Source organism: Macrotis lagotis, chromosome 2 (genome assembly GCF_037893015.1).
Source record: "Macrotis lagotis isolate mMagLag1 chromosome 2, bilby.v1.9.chrom.fasta, whole genome shotgun sequence".
NCBI lineage: Eukaryota > Metazoa > Chordata > Mammalia > Peramelemorphia > Peramelidae > Macrotis > Macrotis lagotis.
In genome coordinates, this window is record NC_133659.1 from 45646385 (window position 1) to 45664036 (window position 17652).

Here is a 17652-nt window from a genome sequence, read left to right on the forward strand (position 1 = left end):
CACACACACACACACACACACTTTTGTATAGAGAGATACATATGTGGGTAACACCTATGTATGAATTAGCAAGTTATAAGGGACCCAAGGTACATTTTTTCATCATAGATTTTTACTGATTAATCTCAGAAATATAAATTAAGATCTAAAAAGAACCTCAAAGGTCATATAAATCCAACCTTTCATTTTGAAGATCAGCAAACCAAGGCCCAACCATCTTGAGTGACTTGCCTAAAGCTACACAGAGAGTAAACAGAATGGAGATTGCCCACTAACTCAGTAGCTTTTCTATTATAATATGCTACACCTCCATTACTAAAAGTAAAATAATTTTTTTAAATAATAATAATATCTTTGGTAACTTTTCCCTCCAAACAGCTTAACTTTTGCAATAAGTGGAAATAGTTTACCAAAAAGCAGCATAGCATTCCATATAAACAGTGTTCAGCAAATTTTAAAGCACTAATAGGTTATTTAATTTTTTAAAATTTTTATTATTATTATTGCGCAGCCCAACCGATTAGGGGTTGCTACCAATCCTTCCTTGAACCAGCTTATCATGTACTCCTCGTGTGCCGTAGCAGGTCTTCTCATTCTTTATCAGTTGTCACCTTGGAGTCTAGTGGATCATCCTCTCTTCTACTTCGATCCTCTCTCTCCCATTTTCAAAAATTTTCTTTGTAACGATTCTCCTGCCATTCACTATTTGACTGCAGGTAGTGACAAATCTGAAGTTGCCTGTGGTATTGTTCATGAATGGTATGAAGGTCCAAGCAGAGCCTGCACTTCTTCCTGATCCCAGTGTGACCAAGGTGGAGAACCCTGTGCTCAATATGGGGGCCATATCAAAAAGGGATGTGTGATACCTCTGCCTGGGCCGGGACCGGCGCCGGGGCCCAGAGCTGCTTACATAGTTTGTCGATAAAAAATCCCCTGAAAAGAGGCCATTCTCATTAAAAATGTCCTGAAAGACAGTACGTGGTCTTTGGAACATCAGTTCTTCTTCTAACCCACTTGTCTCTTGGCTGGTGTCGCCCTTCTCTTCTCTTCTGATAGAACTCCCTCTGGAACTGTCGTAGTCATCCCGTTTCTGGGCGTCCGACAAAACCTCATAGGCCTCGGCCACTTGTTTGAATTTCTTTTCTGCTGCTTCCCTATTCTCTGGGTTCTTATCTGGATGAACCTGCAAAGCCAGTTGGTGGTAAGCCTTCTTAATGTCAGCAGATGAGGCATTCTGAGGAACCCCTAGAATTTTATAATAATTCACCATGCTTTTTCACTGGACTCAAGAACATTAAGTTATCTGCTCCACTGAATAGCCTCTTGTGGAGGAATTTCCACACACACTGTGAAGGATGGAGAACAGCTTCCTTTTCTAACCATCCACAAGACCCACCCACCCACCTCCCCTTCCTACCACATTGTTCCCTTGACAGAAATTTTCTTCTGGGGAAGAAACCCCACTTTGATGAACTCTGGAATTTCTAACCCCCTGTCCTCAGTAGTTCATTACCAGTGATGGAGTGATTGTGAGCTCAGAATTCTCAGCCAATGACTCTGCAGTCTGAGTTTTGCATTCAGGTTCTACTGGTGGAAATGTTCAGGTCATGGCACAGAGAGAGAGATGAAGGATTCCCAAGAACCTTGAAAGCTGGTACTGGCTCCCCAAGCCATGGGGGGAAGTTTTCTTTCACTTCTGCTCAGAAAGGAGATGACCCACCCACTTCAGCTGAAGTAACAGTGAAAATAAATAGGTTTGGCATAGCACCAGCCCCCAAATCCAGTTCAGCTCATTGTGAGGGTTAATACTTCAGTGACCTAATGGAGACACACACCTGAGCCCCATAACTAACATTCACTGCTAGCAGTTGGTAGATGAGAGAGGAGCCACATTACCAAGTTACCATACAGACCTCACCCTGGGAAGGAAGAAGAAGAATGATTCCTTATTTTCATTATTAGAAATCCTATCTTAAGAAGCAGGATAAGAAGCAAAATTGTAGACTTAAAGATGGAGCATCTAGGTCCCTCTAGTAATGGGGATCTAGTTCCCTCATGTTGAACTTACCATGGGCCACCACTCTCTTGGCAAGGTGTTGAAGCAAAAGGTGGAAAAAATGGGTCCCTGTGCTAAAGTTCACATTCTATCAAGATAGATAACATCCACTTAGAAAACCAGACTATTTAGAAATACAAACAATAATTTGGGGAGCAATAGCAACTGGGAAGTGTGAAGGAGGAGGCATGAGCTGGGCCTTCTAAAACATCATGTTGGTTTCCTAAGGGCCAGTTTTTATCTTGCACCTATCTTTCTATACCTTCTAGAGTGTCTTCCAAATTGTAGATGGGTAATGAACATTGGATGAAATCACTCTTGGATGAACTGGATTCTTTTTTGGTTTTGCTTCAAAATGGTGACCTTTAAATTTACCTTTGGACTCCGAAGTATATGTATTTATCCATCAATTAAAACAATTGAAAAACTATGCCTAAGGGTGAACAGGCTTATTGTTCAACTGCATCCAAGAGGGTGAGTTGTAAAAATGCACCTTGTACCTGGAAAATCAGTAAATCAAAAATATAGCCTTCTGTATTCTGATCTGAACAGTGAACATGAACTCAATAAATTATTAAGAATCATGCTTCTAGTAGCAGTTATATTTTGCTTTAAAGTTCGTAAATTGTATTATAAATATCTCATTGGACAAATGAGATAAATCTCAAACAAGAAAAAGCCAGGAACCTTTAGGAATGGATCTCATTGAAATACTTCTATACAAAAATGTATACTACCCCATCCTCCTTTTCCAACTGAAAGCATTGTTCTACTTAGTGTGCTTGGGGTCAGTGATGGAATAATAGAGTGAAATTAATTCAACATCATGGGTTTTCTTCTATGATGTTGTAATATTGAGAAAACAAAATTGTCTTAAGAGCAAGTAACATTCTAGGACACGATTGTTGATGTCACTCAAGTTGTAATGGCTTGAAGAATCTCCATAACAATGATGAGAGGGAAAGTGTTTCCTTTTTGAGCTTTATCTTCCTAGAGGATTGATCGGCTGGCAGGGAAAGGTAGATAGAGAAGAATTATGGGTAGTGCTCCAAAGGTAAACGGACTTTTGCTGCCATGATCTAGAACTGGTATTCAATGAGAAGAACATCAATGCTACACTGAATTGAAAGACCTTCCTTCCCTATTGCTATCATGTGATTTCAGCTTTGGGAATGGTGATAACCAGAACCAACAGCAAAAGAGTTCTGGATTTTGAGTCCCAGGATAACTTTGATGAAATCATTCTTTCCCACTTAAGACTTGTGAGGCTCTGGGCAATGTTACACCTCTATGAGTCTCAATGGTTTCATCTGTAAAATGAAGGACTTGGATGTCATGAAGTCAGTATTGGGTAGTAGAAAGGACCCTGGATCTGGAAGGGATCTGGATTAAAATGCTATTTCTGAGGTTGTAAGACAAATCACCTAGCCTTCCTGGGTCTCAGATTCTTCATCTGTAAGATGGGAGGGATGAACCAGATGGCCTCTGAGGTCTCTCTTCCAATTCAAATCTTGAATTCAAATCCTACTTCAGACACCTAGGACAACTACTGTGCTTCAGTTTTCTCATCTTTAAGAGAAAGGGATTTTTACTACAATGGTCTTGAAAGTCACTTTCAGCTCTAAATCTATGTTCCTATGATCCCATAGAATCAGGCAAAGAAGGAGGGCACCAAGATGGTGAGAAACTAAGAGATGATGCCATACCACATAAAGATCTCTGAAAGTTAGTATTACCTTATTGGTGATATAGTAAATTGAGCACAGGGACCTAGAGTCAGGAAAACTCACCTTCATGATTTCAAGTCTGGCCTTAGGCACTTTCTAATTGTGTGACCCTAGGTAAACCTTGTTTGCCTCAGTTTCCCCATCTGTATAATTAGCTGGAGAAGGAGATCGCAAAGCACTCTAGTATCCCTGCCAAGAAAACCCTAAATGAGTTATGAAGAGTCAAACACAACTGCTGAACTTGGATCCATGCTCCAGAAAGAATTACAAATCAATGATCTTGTCATTTGGGGAAAATGCCATCCTGCCTTGGTGGCTGCTCCTTTCCCCCCAGTGCCTAGCATCACACCTCACACATAGTAGACAAGCGCTTGTTGACTGACACGAAGAATGGTTGAAAGGAAAGAGGGAATATTGACCTAAAACACCATGGGATGGCTGGGGAGCACCCCCCCCCAATCAGAAAATGGATAGGATGCAGATATCTGAAGAACTGTTTGAGAAGTCACAGATGGAGTGGGAAGAAAACTAGATTTAGAGTCATTTAGTGACCACAACAATAATAATAGTCAACACTTATAGAGCGGGGCATTTTACAGTTATTTCATCTGATCTTCACAACGATCTTGGGAAGTAGGTGCTGTATCCCCATTTTACAGATGAAGATACTGAGGTAGACAGTAGTTAAGTGACTTGTCCAGGGTCACACAAAGTGTCTGAGGTCATATTTGAACTCCAGATCTTTCTGGCTCTTGGCTCAGCATCCCATCTACTGTAATACCTAACGGTCCTTGTCTTTATGACCTTGTGATCATTTTTCTGAGCCTCAGGATTCTCATCTTTGAAATGGGAGATAATAATAATAATAATGATAGCTATAGAATTTGCTAAAATATTTTTTAAAAATAAAATCTAAAAACCAAAAATAAATATAATAAAAATAAAAAGAATTTAAAAAAATAAAAAGAATTAATTGATCCTCCTCCCCCCCCAACTCTCACTCCACCTTGGACTATTGTGAGGATCAGATGAGAGAACAAGTGTAGAGCTCTTGACATCATGAGGAAGAGAATCCAATTTCATTCTATTTGACCCGAGGGCAGAAATAGGGTAGTAAGTATAAGCTGCAGGGGTGGATGCCCAAGTGGAATGGGCTGCCTGGGCAGGGGGATGGATCCCCCTTATTGGAGGTCTGCTGTAGCAGGGATTCCCACTTAGAAACAACCAGTATAGAAAACATCCAAGGTCCTTTCTGATGCTGCTGAGATTCTATGGGATAATGTGTTGATCAATCAGCATAGAACCACCCATGGAAAAACAACCCCAAGTGAATGCATTAATGACATGTCAATGGTCAGAGGGAGACCACATTTTCCCCTCAAGAGGTCTTTTTGCAAACGACTCTGAAATCATTTTCCAGGAACTACCTGCTGCCAAAGATTGTCCCCTAGAGAGATCCAGCTGTATAGAGAAATAGCAAACTAACTGGAGGTCTCCAAATTAGTGTGGTAGCCCTGCTGGACACCAGTTCACACAGTCCAAGACAGCTCCTGGTCTCCAAACAAACCACACTTAATGACCTGACATCCTCAGAGGTGACTTGCAGGGAAAAAGCAACAACTGAATCTGGTTGCTATAACAACACCCTGACCAGTAACAGCCTATTAGCCTGGGATTTGAAGAAAGTCACACTTTGAGAGGCAGCAATGGTAGATTTGTTCAGTTGGGGTGAGGATGACTACCAGTAATAACCCCTGACCTAAATCCAGAGCTAGACCACAATTTGAGTGCATCATGGACCAAGCCAGGTCGAGGTCCTATTCCATCCATACCATGCTTCCCATGAAGTGGTAAGGCAAAAAGCACAGGATCAAGAGATACGATATTCTTGGGAATGAAAGATTCCCTCAGCTGTTGCAGCTGAAAGACTATGACCAGGTCAAAAATTCCAGCCATCACTGGGATGAGGAACCATGTGTGGACTTTAAAGTTAAGGTCCATTAGGATAATGAAAATGTCCTGGAACTTCCCTACCTGTTAACCAAAAATAGAAGACCCCTGTCTTAAAACTCATGGTAGAATTAAATTTCCTAGGATTCAGATCCACTGTCATTAGGACCTGACCATTAGGACATGGTAGCTTGTCTTGTCTCCTCAAAGGAGACAACAAATGCCAGTTCAGCTCCAACTACACTAGACTCTTGTCTCTTAATCAGGGAAGGAAAGGAAAAAAATACTGGAGATTCCTTAAAGGAGGCTGAATCTAGTCCCTCCCCTCCCTTTTGAGAATAAGACTGCAGGACCAAGATCATACAACTCCTGGGATTATATTTCTTAGGCTCCAAAGTCAGCTGGATCAATACAGTAATCTTTATCCCTCAAAACTTTTCTGAATGAAAAAGCTTTAGAAAGGACCAGTCCCATTTCAACTCCCAGTTTCCCCTGTGCCAAACAAGTGAGGTCAGAGATGACATAATATCTCTCTCAAGGACATCTTTGAGCAGAATTATTTCCACTTCTGAAGCACTCCAGGGGAGTCTCAACTGCAGCCATCTCAATTCAGAAAGCAAAATGACTTCAGGACAATTGAGACTCCAGCCTAGACATTTTTGCTAACTCATTTTGGCCAATCTTTTAAAATATCATTAACATTTTTATTTTAGAAGGGAATTATTCAAATCCATTAATCCAAATAAATATATCTTTAAAAACAAAAATAGAACACACACCAGTCCATCAGACGTCTTCCATGTATCTTTCCAAATTCTATGATTTTTGGAGTTACCAAATAAACAAAGGAAAAAAAAATAAGGAGAAGGTTTTAAAGGAAATCATGACCGATAGCAAGCAAACTGTGGTCAACTCTGAAATTTACTTACTGGTGACAATGGACAAGTCACTCCAAGTCATGGAACCATAGTTTGCTCATCTATGAAATGAGAAAGGTCCTTGGTTCAGGGGGCTGGTAATATTCTTTTTAGCTCTACATCTGCAATTCTATGAAGGCATTGGAGTGGTGGATTAGAATCTTGGACAGAGCCTTGTTAAGCTCTCAGGGATTCAGTTTCCTGATTTGTGAAGTAGGGATAATAATAATAATTGTCCTGACAGTGTCAGTTATGAGAAGCTCTTGAGAAAATGAGAACTCTTTAGAGTTCTTGCCATTCGATCAAATGAAGATCCCCATCTCTCTTAGACATTTGCCTCTGACACTGGGCTAAAGAAATAAGAGTTGGAGACAACCAAAAGATGAATGAAGAATGAACTTTGGGATAGAAGGATGTAGAAGGGTGAGTTCCTTTAATCCTCAATATCCTGCAGCCCAGAAGGCTGTGTTTTCTTTTATTAAAAGTTAGGAATCGGGGCGGCTAGGTGGCACAGTGGAATAAAGCACCAGCCCTGGAGTCAGGAGTACCTGGGTTCAAATCCAGTCTCAGACACTTATTACCTAGCTGTGTGGCCTTGGGCAAGCCACTTAATCCCATTTGCCTTGCAAAAAACCTCCCCAAAACAAAAAAAAAACCCTAAAAGTTAGGAATCCCTCCAGCAAAATTCCCCTCATCCACTTCACTGTCATGTATCTAGGACTCTATAACTTCCAAGTCTCTGCACCCTGCCCCCCACTTTCAGGGGCTTCTACCTAGTCAGAAAAGTTTGAAGTATTGGCCCATCAAGGGATAGGTCTGTTATGCAAGGGCCAGAGATGGGAAGATTTTGCACCAGGCTGACTTAAAGGGTGGTAAATTTTTCTTTCACAGACAATCTTAAAAACTGTCTATTGAAGGGAATCGTTATTCGGGCACACGTACATGGAGAAGTAGTACCAACAACCAAATGCCCGACCCATTCAGTATTTGTCAAACTGGAAAGATAAAGTAAGCTTGGTGAAAAATTATTGGCTTCACAGTTACTTTCAACCTTATGGCAAATTTCCTTGCAGAGTTGGTGTGGCACAGAGTTGGTGTGACTCAGGAAATAGACTCCAAAACTACTTCCATGCTTTTGAAGCCCTTTCATCTTACCTCTTCCACCTTTACATGGTAGGGATGGGGAAGCTGTACTAACCGAAAAAGGCCATGAGTGATACTGCTGATGTATCCTTGCTTTGGCTAAAGATATTTGTAGTGAGATGACCTCCCATCCATCTCTCTGTTTTCCATCACTACCCTTTGCTCTACTAAGCACCCAGGAAAAATGACTTAAGGCCAATGATAACAATAATAATAACAGTAATAATAGTAGCTAGTATTTACATAATATTTATATAGGATGTGCTGCCACTGTATGTGCTTTGCATTTTACAATCATTTTATTTGATCCTCACAACTTAGTGATGAGGAAAGCAAAGATTAAATGACTTGACCATGGTCATGGAGCCAAGTTAGTGTCTGAGGTAGGATTTCAACTCGGGTCTGCTTGCTATTGTGGCATTTCACTGCTTACAAACATGCCTAAAAACCCTCTAGCCAGGAAAGATTGGATTTGTTTTTCCTTATTTTTCTCTTCTAATCATTTCTTGCTTGAGGTTAGTCATCTCCCAATCAATGACTCAACCGAAAAGCATTTATTAAGGACCTACTATGTTTCAGGTAAGGTATTAGCTGGAAATACAAATACAAAGAATAAAACTTCCTACTTTCAATACAGGGAGGGGCAGGGTCCCAGATTGTGCATTTGGCTTATGTCTCAGGGCTCTTAACTCCAAGTCATCAAGTGAACAAGACTATATTAATTTCCCAGTGAGTGTGTTAAGCATGATGCAAAGTGCTGGGGGTGCGAAGAAAAGCAAAAAAAATAGACCCTGTCCACAAGAATCTCACAATTTAATGGATTTCTCATTTCTCATTTTTCCTATCATCTTTATTCCCAATTTCGCATCCCTAGGACCAATGGTGAAGACATACCAAGGAATAATTGTTTACTTGCTCTTCCTTTTACCCACTTCCCCAGCTTGCCAAATGGGGGAACAACTGTCCTCATGAGGTCCACAGTGGCAATCCTAGTCAAGCTTATCTAAGTCTCAATCTAATTTTCAAGGAACAATATTTCTTCTCCCTCTCCCCCCTCCCCACTGGAAAAGAAAAACAGAAACAACTTGTTCCAAGAATGTCCAGTCAAACCAAAGTCTCACATTGACTGTATCCACATATCAACAACTGTTTTCCCAAAGAGATTTTACCTGTTCCTGAAAGGCAATGGCTTGTTCTGCGAATCCCACTGTACGGAAATAATTGACAACATCTATTACAGCCCAGTCCACAGGGTCCGGTGGTCTCCCATTCTCTACGGCACTGCAAAATGCAAATTTGGATAGGAAGATGGTCATGACTAGGAGCAGGACAAGCCCAAAACACCAAGGACAGCCACTTGGGTCCCTATTTGCAGAGCCACGGCCAACTCAATGAGCTCTGCAAATCCTTTCTCATCTTTCTGAGGACCCCTCCTGGTCCTTAGGACCCCTCCTGGTCCTTAGGATGTTCTGCTATCTTTTGGTAGGCCAGACGTGCACCAACTTCTAGAACTAGAAAACCAATACACCCTGTTCTTATAAACTCTTAGAGTTTTATGACAATATGTGCAGGACACATTGACTGAATGAATGGAATGAATGAGATGAAAAAACAAGGGATGTCATTTGCCAGTTCTTATCCCAGGTCGGGCTAAGGAATTCTGAAAGGCCACGGGGCATATATTTTATGACCTTGAAGTTTACCTGCCTTTCTGAATTTTCACAGGATGTATGACAGGAGAAAAAGAAGGAGGAATATCAGCAAAAAGGGACAGCTAATGAAAAGTGACAACTTGTTTCTGAGGTCCACAGGATGGTGGATTTTAAGATGGGAGGACCTTAGAGTTCATCTGAAATTAGATCATTTGCTTTCTTGTTATAGTAAAATAAACAATATATCTGGAGTAACAGAATCTGGACTCTCATCCAAGCTTTGTCCCTCATAAATTTTCTTCATCTGGTTGGTTTCTTCAGCTACAAAATAAAATAGCTATATTTGATGATATCTAAGATCCCTTGAAAATCTATCATATTTTTAAAAAGCGGTCTCCAATGGTCTTCTGCCTATATTGACCTTTTTGGTCTGAATTCACTAGACAGATCATACCATTTATGTTCATTTATTTAGCCTTTTCTCCATAGGAGTTATTTACTATTGAGGCATCTTCTAACTTGACTGACTAGATAGCTTTTTTTCTCCTTCTGCCTTGAGATCCTCCAGTGGTTATGGTAGATAAGACCATCCTAATTAATATAGGTCTATTTTCTTATCCTTAAGCTTTACACTAATTTCAGCTGGTCTTACTTTGTGGTTTCTGAATGAAACTAGTCTCAAACTGTAGGGATAGGGTCAAGGTAAGCATAATCTTCTCTCTCCTCATTATGCCACTGCATCCTCTCCTCCCATCACAGCAGTCCAGAAGTGTCTCTCCATCAGTATGTCCTAAGTGAAAAGGACCTCACTTTGGATAGAAGTTAGGCCTTGCTCTGCTCTAACTGCTGTGGCACAATGGATACATCATAATCTCGAAATATATTATCTACAAATCCCATATCAAGACCCGGGTACCTATTGGGAAACCTCAGGGTTGTGTCCTTGGCTTGGTCACTAATAAGCCATGTGACTTAGAACAATTCATGTATCCTCTCTGGGATTCCTCTCTTTATAGACTATGCAGTTTAGACTAGAGGACCATAACAAGGAATTCAACAACAGTCTTAATCCTGTGACTCGCTGACCTCTGAGATTAAGTCTAGGTTGATCCTATGACATTTTAAATTCTGCAATGCTTCTGTTCGTTGTCCAACTGGTATGTGCTCAGGGAAATGCAAATTGTCTTTATATTAGTTTATGCTAATTGCTTAAATGAGCAATTGACCTACTCTCTTAAAAATGATTTCATGTTTGCTTTTTCCCATTTCCCTTCTCTTCCATTTCATCTGCACAAACAACAAAGAGCTGGCTTATCTGTGTGTGTACAGTTTAGAAAGGTATCATCTTTCTGTCTCAGCAATTCAGCCCAGTCCGACAAAGCTTTATTGAGCACCTACTAGGGATGTGGCAAATGACTGTGATGAAGTATGACTGTGCTTTAAGAAAAGACCAGGGTGGTGGTTTCAGAAAAAATGGCAAGACCTTTATGAACTGATTCAAAGTGAAATGAGAAGAGTTATATCATTGTGCATAATAATGGTGATCACATGTGAAAGACTGGCTACTCTGAGCATTTCAATGATCCAAGGCAATTCCAAAGGGCTTCTGATGAAAAATTGCTATACATCTTCAGAGAGGGAACATTGAAGTATAATTTGTTTCATTTCCTTTCATTTTCTTTCTTTTTAAAAAAAAACATACTGCTAATATAGGAATATTTGCATGATTTTACAGATATAATTGTTATATTGCTTGCCTTTTCAGTGGGTAGAAGGGGTGAAAGGGAGAAAAATTTGGAACAAAATCTAACATGAATGTTGAAAACAAATATTAAATTATTATTAGTAGTAGTAGTAATAGTAGTAAAGAATCTATACTAGGTACCTAAGATCCCTAGGTGCTGGAAATACAAACAAGAAGAGCACTCCCCTCAGGGAACTTTCTTGATATTTAGGAATACAAAATACAAATAGATAATTGTCCTTATTGTCTTCTCTGTGATGGATAAATGAAGGCATTTCTGATTCTCATGGATTGTGGCATTCCATGAGTTATAAAGGATAGAAAGTTTCCTAAGTGTCCATAATGGGTTGAGAACCAGATAAATGGAGTCTCTGTCAAATTCCCTGGCAACAGGCTTTAGAAGACAAAATTTTACCTTGATAATTTTTGGTAAGAGTCAACATATGTGCAATGCTTCTTGGAAGAGGGTAGGATGAAGACATAGTGGAGGGAGAAATGTAGGTGAGGTTATCAGTAATATCAACAAATATCAAAGATATCAATAAAATAACTTTTTTTATGTCAATGTCACTGGGATGTTTCCTTACATATAGTGAACAAAAGATTGAAGACTGTATTGGAAGGGACTTTGAATGTCATCTAGTCTAATCTCCACCCTTTGTATGAAGAAATTGCATTTCAATAATGAAGTGATTTGCCACTTGCATAAAGCAACAAAAGGATTTAAATCTAGATCCTCTGATGCTAAATCTAGCTTACATCCCAGCACCCCATAATTGCTTCAATGGAATGTACACGGAGGAGACAAAGTTTTATTCATCTATTTTTAAATTTAACTTAATATTAAAAAATGAACAAAAATCTTCTTCCTCAATTTTATCTCTCTTTCTCAACCATTGGAAAAAAGAGAAAAAGGAAAGTCTATGTAACAAATTCACCTAGTTAAACAACACAAATTTCTTCTTTGGTCACATCAGAAACAATAGCAGAGACTCAAGGGTTTAGAGACAATCCTAAAACATGCATTGGTCTACCTAAGCTAAGTCCTGAATAAAAATGCCAATGACTGGTAGTCCCTGACCCAATCAAATTAATCAGTACCAAGTGACAACATTAAGTGTTTATTGAGTGCCTACAACATGTTAGAGGCCCCATGCTAATCACTGGGAGATACAAAGGCCAAAACAGTCCTGCCCTCAAAGAGCTCACGCTCTATTAAGGGAGACAAGCAAACAACTATGTGCACACAAGATACACACAGGATAAACTGGCGATAATCCCAGAGAGAAGGCACTATCATTTAAGGGGTTCTGGAAAGGGTTTCTAGAGGATGCTGGGATTTTAGTTGGGATTTGGGGAAAAAAAAAGCCAGGGAATCTAGGAGACAGAGATGTGGAAGGAGAGCCTTTCAGGCAAGGGGGACAGTCTAGGGGGAAAAAAAACTAGAGTAAGGTTGTGGAGTATCTTGTGAGAGGAAAAGCAAAAAGACCCTTTTCACTGGCTCTCACAGTATGTGGAAAAGAACAAAGTGTACTAAAACTAGGAAGGTAGAAAGGACAGGGCTTTGAAGGGCTTAAAAGTCAAATGGAGAATTTATATTCTATCCTGGAGCAACAGGAGAGGGCAAATATTATCTCCAAAGTGGATAGAGCACTGGCCTTGGTTTCAGGAGGACTCAAGTTTGAATCCAGCCTCAGACACTTGCCACTTACTAGCTGCTTGACCTTGGGCAAGTCACTTAACCCTGATTGCCTCCCATCCAGGGCCATCTCCAATCATCCTGATTCATATTTGGCCCAGATGATTCTGGAGGAGAAAATGAGACTGGTGACTTAGCACAGTCCCTCACTCAAATCCAATTCATGTGCTTGTCATGGTATCACCTCCTTGATGTAATGTCCTTCTTCAAGAACCCAGGACAAACATCATCATCATCATCAACAACAGGGGACTACTGAAGTTTACTGAATGGGGAAGTGACTTATTGGGGTCGGTGCCAAAAAAGGGGGTTCCAAAAATAGCTGCTCATGCTTCTCAAAATAAGGCTAACCTGCTAAGTAGTTTTAACTTAAGTAATCTAAACTTCAAAGGACTTTTGGAAAGACGAAGAAAGAAAAAAACAGGAAGTCAAGACCTGATATTTGGAGAATGCTGTCTAAACTTTACTGCCCTGATGCTGCATGCACTTTGTCTATAAAATAATCTGACCTGAGCTTTTTCGAGAGCTGACATTTAGAGCCATGCTCATGTCTTCAGTTTTACACCCCTTTAAATGCATCAATGTCTCCAGGTATTTTGCAGGCCAAGTCCTGCATCTGGAAATTCACCCTTAACATTTTGCAGCTCTTGCAGATGGCGCCTGAATGTCGGACACTCATCATGCCCCAATAAAATGAAGAGACTACATGTGCAGATCTTTTGAAAAGTTAAAAAATGTCAGGATAACATAAATTATATGTTTGGGAATTAAATGAGAATTACTTGATATGTGTACAAATCCATTTGATCCTCAATTCAATTAAACTAAGGTTTATTGAATTTATAATGTGAGGCACCTCTAAGTGTTGGAATATGAAAAAGAAAAAATCAAGAACTCTGGGGAGAGGGGTTTACAGTCTAATAGGGGAGATACCAAGCATGGACATAAAAAATTAAAATAGATATAAATTAAAATATCATAAATGGAAAGAGGAATCAAGCATGAAAGACCATCTACAATCTGGCTTTCTGGCTTGGAGTTACCTTTCTAGGTGAGTTTCATATTAGTCTCTTTTTTTGTGCATCATATCCCAGACAAATTGGACAAATTAGACATTTTATGTCCTACCTCCCAGTCCTTGAAGAAAGCATTGCTTATATCTAGAATACAATCTGTTGAAGAACTTCATATCTCAAAATCCTTATCTTCTATCTAGGCTCAGCTCTTGTCTTCATTCCAACCTGCCCTCTCAATCAAACGTTACTACCATATTTAGTTTGCTTCAACTTTTGTCTGTCTTATATTGGTTGAAATACCATTGCTACCCTTCCCCCAAACCCAAACCCTTGACTCCCCATTGAATGTAGGTTTCCCTTTTTTAAAAATGTATTTATTCCTGGCACCTAGCACAAAGCCTTTGCATACAGCAGACCTTTAATAAATGTCTGTTGAATTGAAAATGTTCCAACCAACTGAGAGCTCAGAAGGTGTTAATGAACGGCTGGCAACTTTGAAATGATTTCAGTAATTGGGTTATTAGCTGTTGGGGACTACAGAACCATAGATTTGGAGCAAGAAGGGACCTTAGATACTATTAAGTATGACACCCTCATTTTATATAGGAGGAATCTGGGGACCATAGAGTTTAGATGAATTACTCAAGGTCACACAGGGAGTGAACAGTGAAGATGGGACTATATGGTTAGATGCTTTGATTCCAGAGTCAATCCATTAGTAAGTCAGTAGGCAAATCCATAAACATTTATTAAGTATCTACTATATGTCAGACACTGAACTAAATAATGGGGATATAAAAAAAAAGACAAAAGATAGTCTCTGCCCTCCAGGAGCTCACAATCTATATACTGAATAAAGAGGAAATAATCAACTGCAACACACATCCACCCATTTGTGAATCAATGCTCATAACATTTCTCAATTCATAATTATGGTGAGATATTTGGAATATATGCAAATAATAAGGCAAGAATTTTTATGTGGCACAGGATATACTGGCATAAGTTATATCAAGCAGGGAAGAATCAAGTTTGTTTTTGGCCCAGTTTATTTTATAGAAGTAATCTCTCAGGTCTTACATCTATTTCAGGAGAATGATCTCTTCGAGCAGAAAGACAATACATAACAATCCTATCTTCAGCATTTACTAGTTCTGTGATCCTGGGCAAGTCTCCTTATCTAGTGACTGGCACACAGTAGGCGATTAATAAATGATTATTTGATTGGATCTCAACTTCTTTATCTATTAAAATGAGTGGGTTAGATTCTATGACTTCTGAAGGTTCCCCTAGCTCTCTATGATCCTATTGCATCTGTTTACTAACTACAGATTGTTGTTGTTCATCCTTCATTTTTCAAAGAAGCTCACTGCCAGGATAATGTCTTGACTTGTTCAGGAACTGGATTTAAGTGAAGCAGAGTTGCATAAAGTGATCAGCCTCACTCTTTCTTCCAGAATCATTTTAGTCCAATAACAAGACAAAAGTCAGAATAACTGGTGATGATGACCTAGAATGCAGTGGATGACCTTGGCCTCTTTGATGCGTTAAACTCTAAATGTTTCAAAACATCTTCTTCAGCTGTTTTCATGACCATTGGAACAATTTGTTGTCATCTGCCCATTTCACCAAGGAAAGTCTTCACCTGCTTGAAGGAAACTCCCAAGTTATCCTTGGTCACATTCTTTCCTTACTTATTCCCCTAATTCATCTGTTGGTTATCCTCAACTTGATTTCACTAATCTCATCACAGATAACAGTGTTCTAAGTGCTCCCTGAGGGAAAAGATTGCTCAAAGAAATGAAAGCCATGGATGAAAACAAAACCACCTTTCCCAAATATGTCAACTATGTACCTGACAAATGGTCATCTAATTTTTGCTTACAGATTTGAAGTTGTTTTAGACTCTGAAATTGCAAATTTTTTTTTTAAATAATGGGAGTTGGAGAAGCTTAGGTCTGTGATTGGATTTGATGTCAGTTTCCTCTACCATTGAAAAGAAGCAACTTTCTGCTATTTGATTTGACCAAGTTCATATATTAGATGAATCTAGGTCCTCTACACTACAAAGTTTAATTCTCCCTTTATGAAATAATTCCAAAATTGTACCTTTTTATGCTCAGAAACATCACTTTGATTTGTTTTCATGTTAATAATTTATCTTAAATTCAGGTCGATCTACTCTTTGCCTTGGAATCTTACAACAACCTATACTTAAAAGTATAAAAATTCTGATTGTGGTCCATCAGTGTTGACATCTATCCCCCATGGCATGTCTAAAAGTAAGCAGTTGTATGACATTAGGTTTCATTTATTTGTTTTTTGACATCCATTTTCCTTGCAAAGGAGCAATTAATTGGCTCAAAATGTGGGTACACCAGGGAAAAGGGAGAATCAAGGACTTTCAACATGGCAATTTGGACTTATCAGTCTTGGGAAAATTAATAGTTGATCCTACTACACTCCAAAGAGAAGTCTGAACCCTACCCAGGGAAGCACCCATCCTTGAAACCACAAACTATCAGTCTCTCCTGTAAATTCCCATCTTTTCTACCATATTCTAATTGGCATCTTAGTTTGTTGTCTGCAGGTCTTATCTCTAAATTTCTAAGTTTCCTGAAGGCATTCATGGTGTCTTACCTGCTAAAGTTCTGTGCCATTGATAGGAATGCCATCTATGTTTGAACTGAATTAAAAGCACAAATGACGTCAAGCCTTCAAGACTTCTATACCAGTTTGTTCTAGAGCAGAATTGCAAGAAAACAGAAATGGACAATGGTCCTTTCTAATGTTGCCAAAATCAATAGTAGCACTTCATCCAGGTGATGGAGCACTTTTGGGCCTTTCCATGAACCCTACAACTGTACTCTCTTTTACATGTTGTCACCCTCAATTGGGGTATGGAGTTCCAATAACTGTCTTGATTTTTATTATTGGTAACTCCAGCTCTTAGCATAGTGTGACAACTAATAAGCATTTAATAAATGCTTTTTCATTTGTGAATCTATTTATTCACTCATTCAGATCCCAGCAACTTACCCTCACTTCTGTGATCACACATCAACTGATATTTTCTGTAGGAAAGACACTTCAATTTTCAAAGGTGGAAAAGATCTGTGACCAAGGTCGGACATTGATCTGTACGACCTTACTAGAGAGCCTTTTCAGGACTCAATGGCTGGTGAATATTTGTGCAGGTCCCAACTGTTTGAATGGAGATCTTCCCTAAATGGTCAACAGTTCAGAATACTTCATTCTGAGGTAAGCAGTAAGACCACCAAAGCAATTGGGTTTTCTACGATCTGATTCTTTTACTCTAGGACTATTTTCAACTGGATAGATAGCTTGCATTGATAAGTCATAAGTATGGGTTTTTTTTAAAAAGAGATGAACAAATAATTACAGAGTTTCCAATATATAGGACACCAATTCTACACAACAAACCAAATTCCAATATGCTGCAGCTAGAGCACCTGGTGATACAAGAGAGACCAAATGCAACCATTGCACCTCCAGCATGGTCCCTCAGAATTTAAGTAGCAATATGGAATTAAAATTCCCGGATGCTGCCACTTTGTGGATGATTTAAAAATTTTCTATCTCACTGATTTCCTCCACCTACAGGGTTGTACACAAGTATCTTTTAAGCTAATGGAGATCACCTTGACCAGGTAGCAGAAGCTTAGAAGAAAAATTGCATTAAACAAATTTGGAATCCCAGGGAGTAAAGTATAAAACCTGGTCAAAT

At 39.3% G+C, this 17652-nt stretch overlaps 2 protein-coding genes across 4 annotated transcripts in view; both read right to left on the minus strand.

Moving 5' to 3' along the window:
* Window positions 1–17652, minus strand: part of LOC141512684 (sterile alpha motif domain-containing protein 13) — a 49559-nt gene that overhangs the window by 7791 nt on the left and 24116 nt on the right. For all 3 annotated transcript variants that reach the window (XM_074221804.1, XM_074221805.1, XM_074221803.1), the window contains one exon: window positions 8963–9074. In XM_074221804.1, coding sequence (XP_074077905.1) covers window positions 8963–9074 — 112 coding nt within the window. The remainder of the gene's footprint in view (window positions 1–8962; window positions 9075–17652) is intronic.
* On the minus strand, window positions 471–1749 carry LOC141510982 (dnaJ homolog subfamily B member 8-like). The gene has a single exon (XM_074220349.1). The coding sequence runs from the start codon at window positions 1268–1270 to the stop codon at window positions 620–622; it is 651 nt and encodes a 216-aa protein (XP_074076450.1). The 5' UTR covers window positions 1271–1749; the 3' UTR covers window positions 471–619.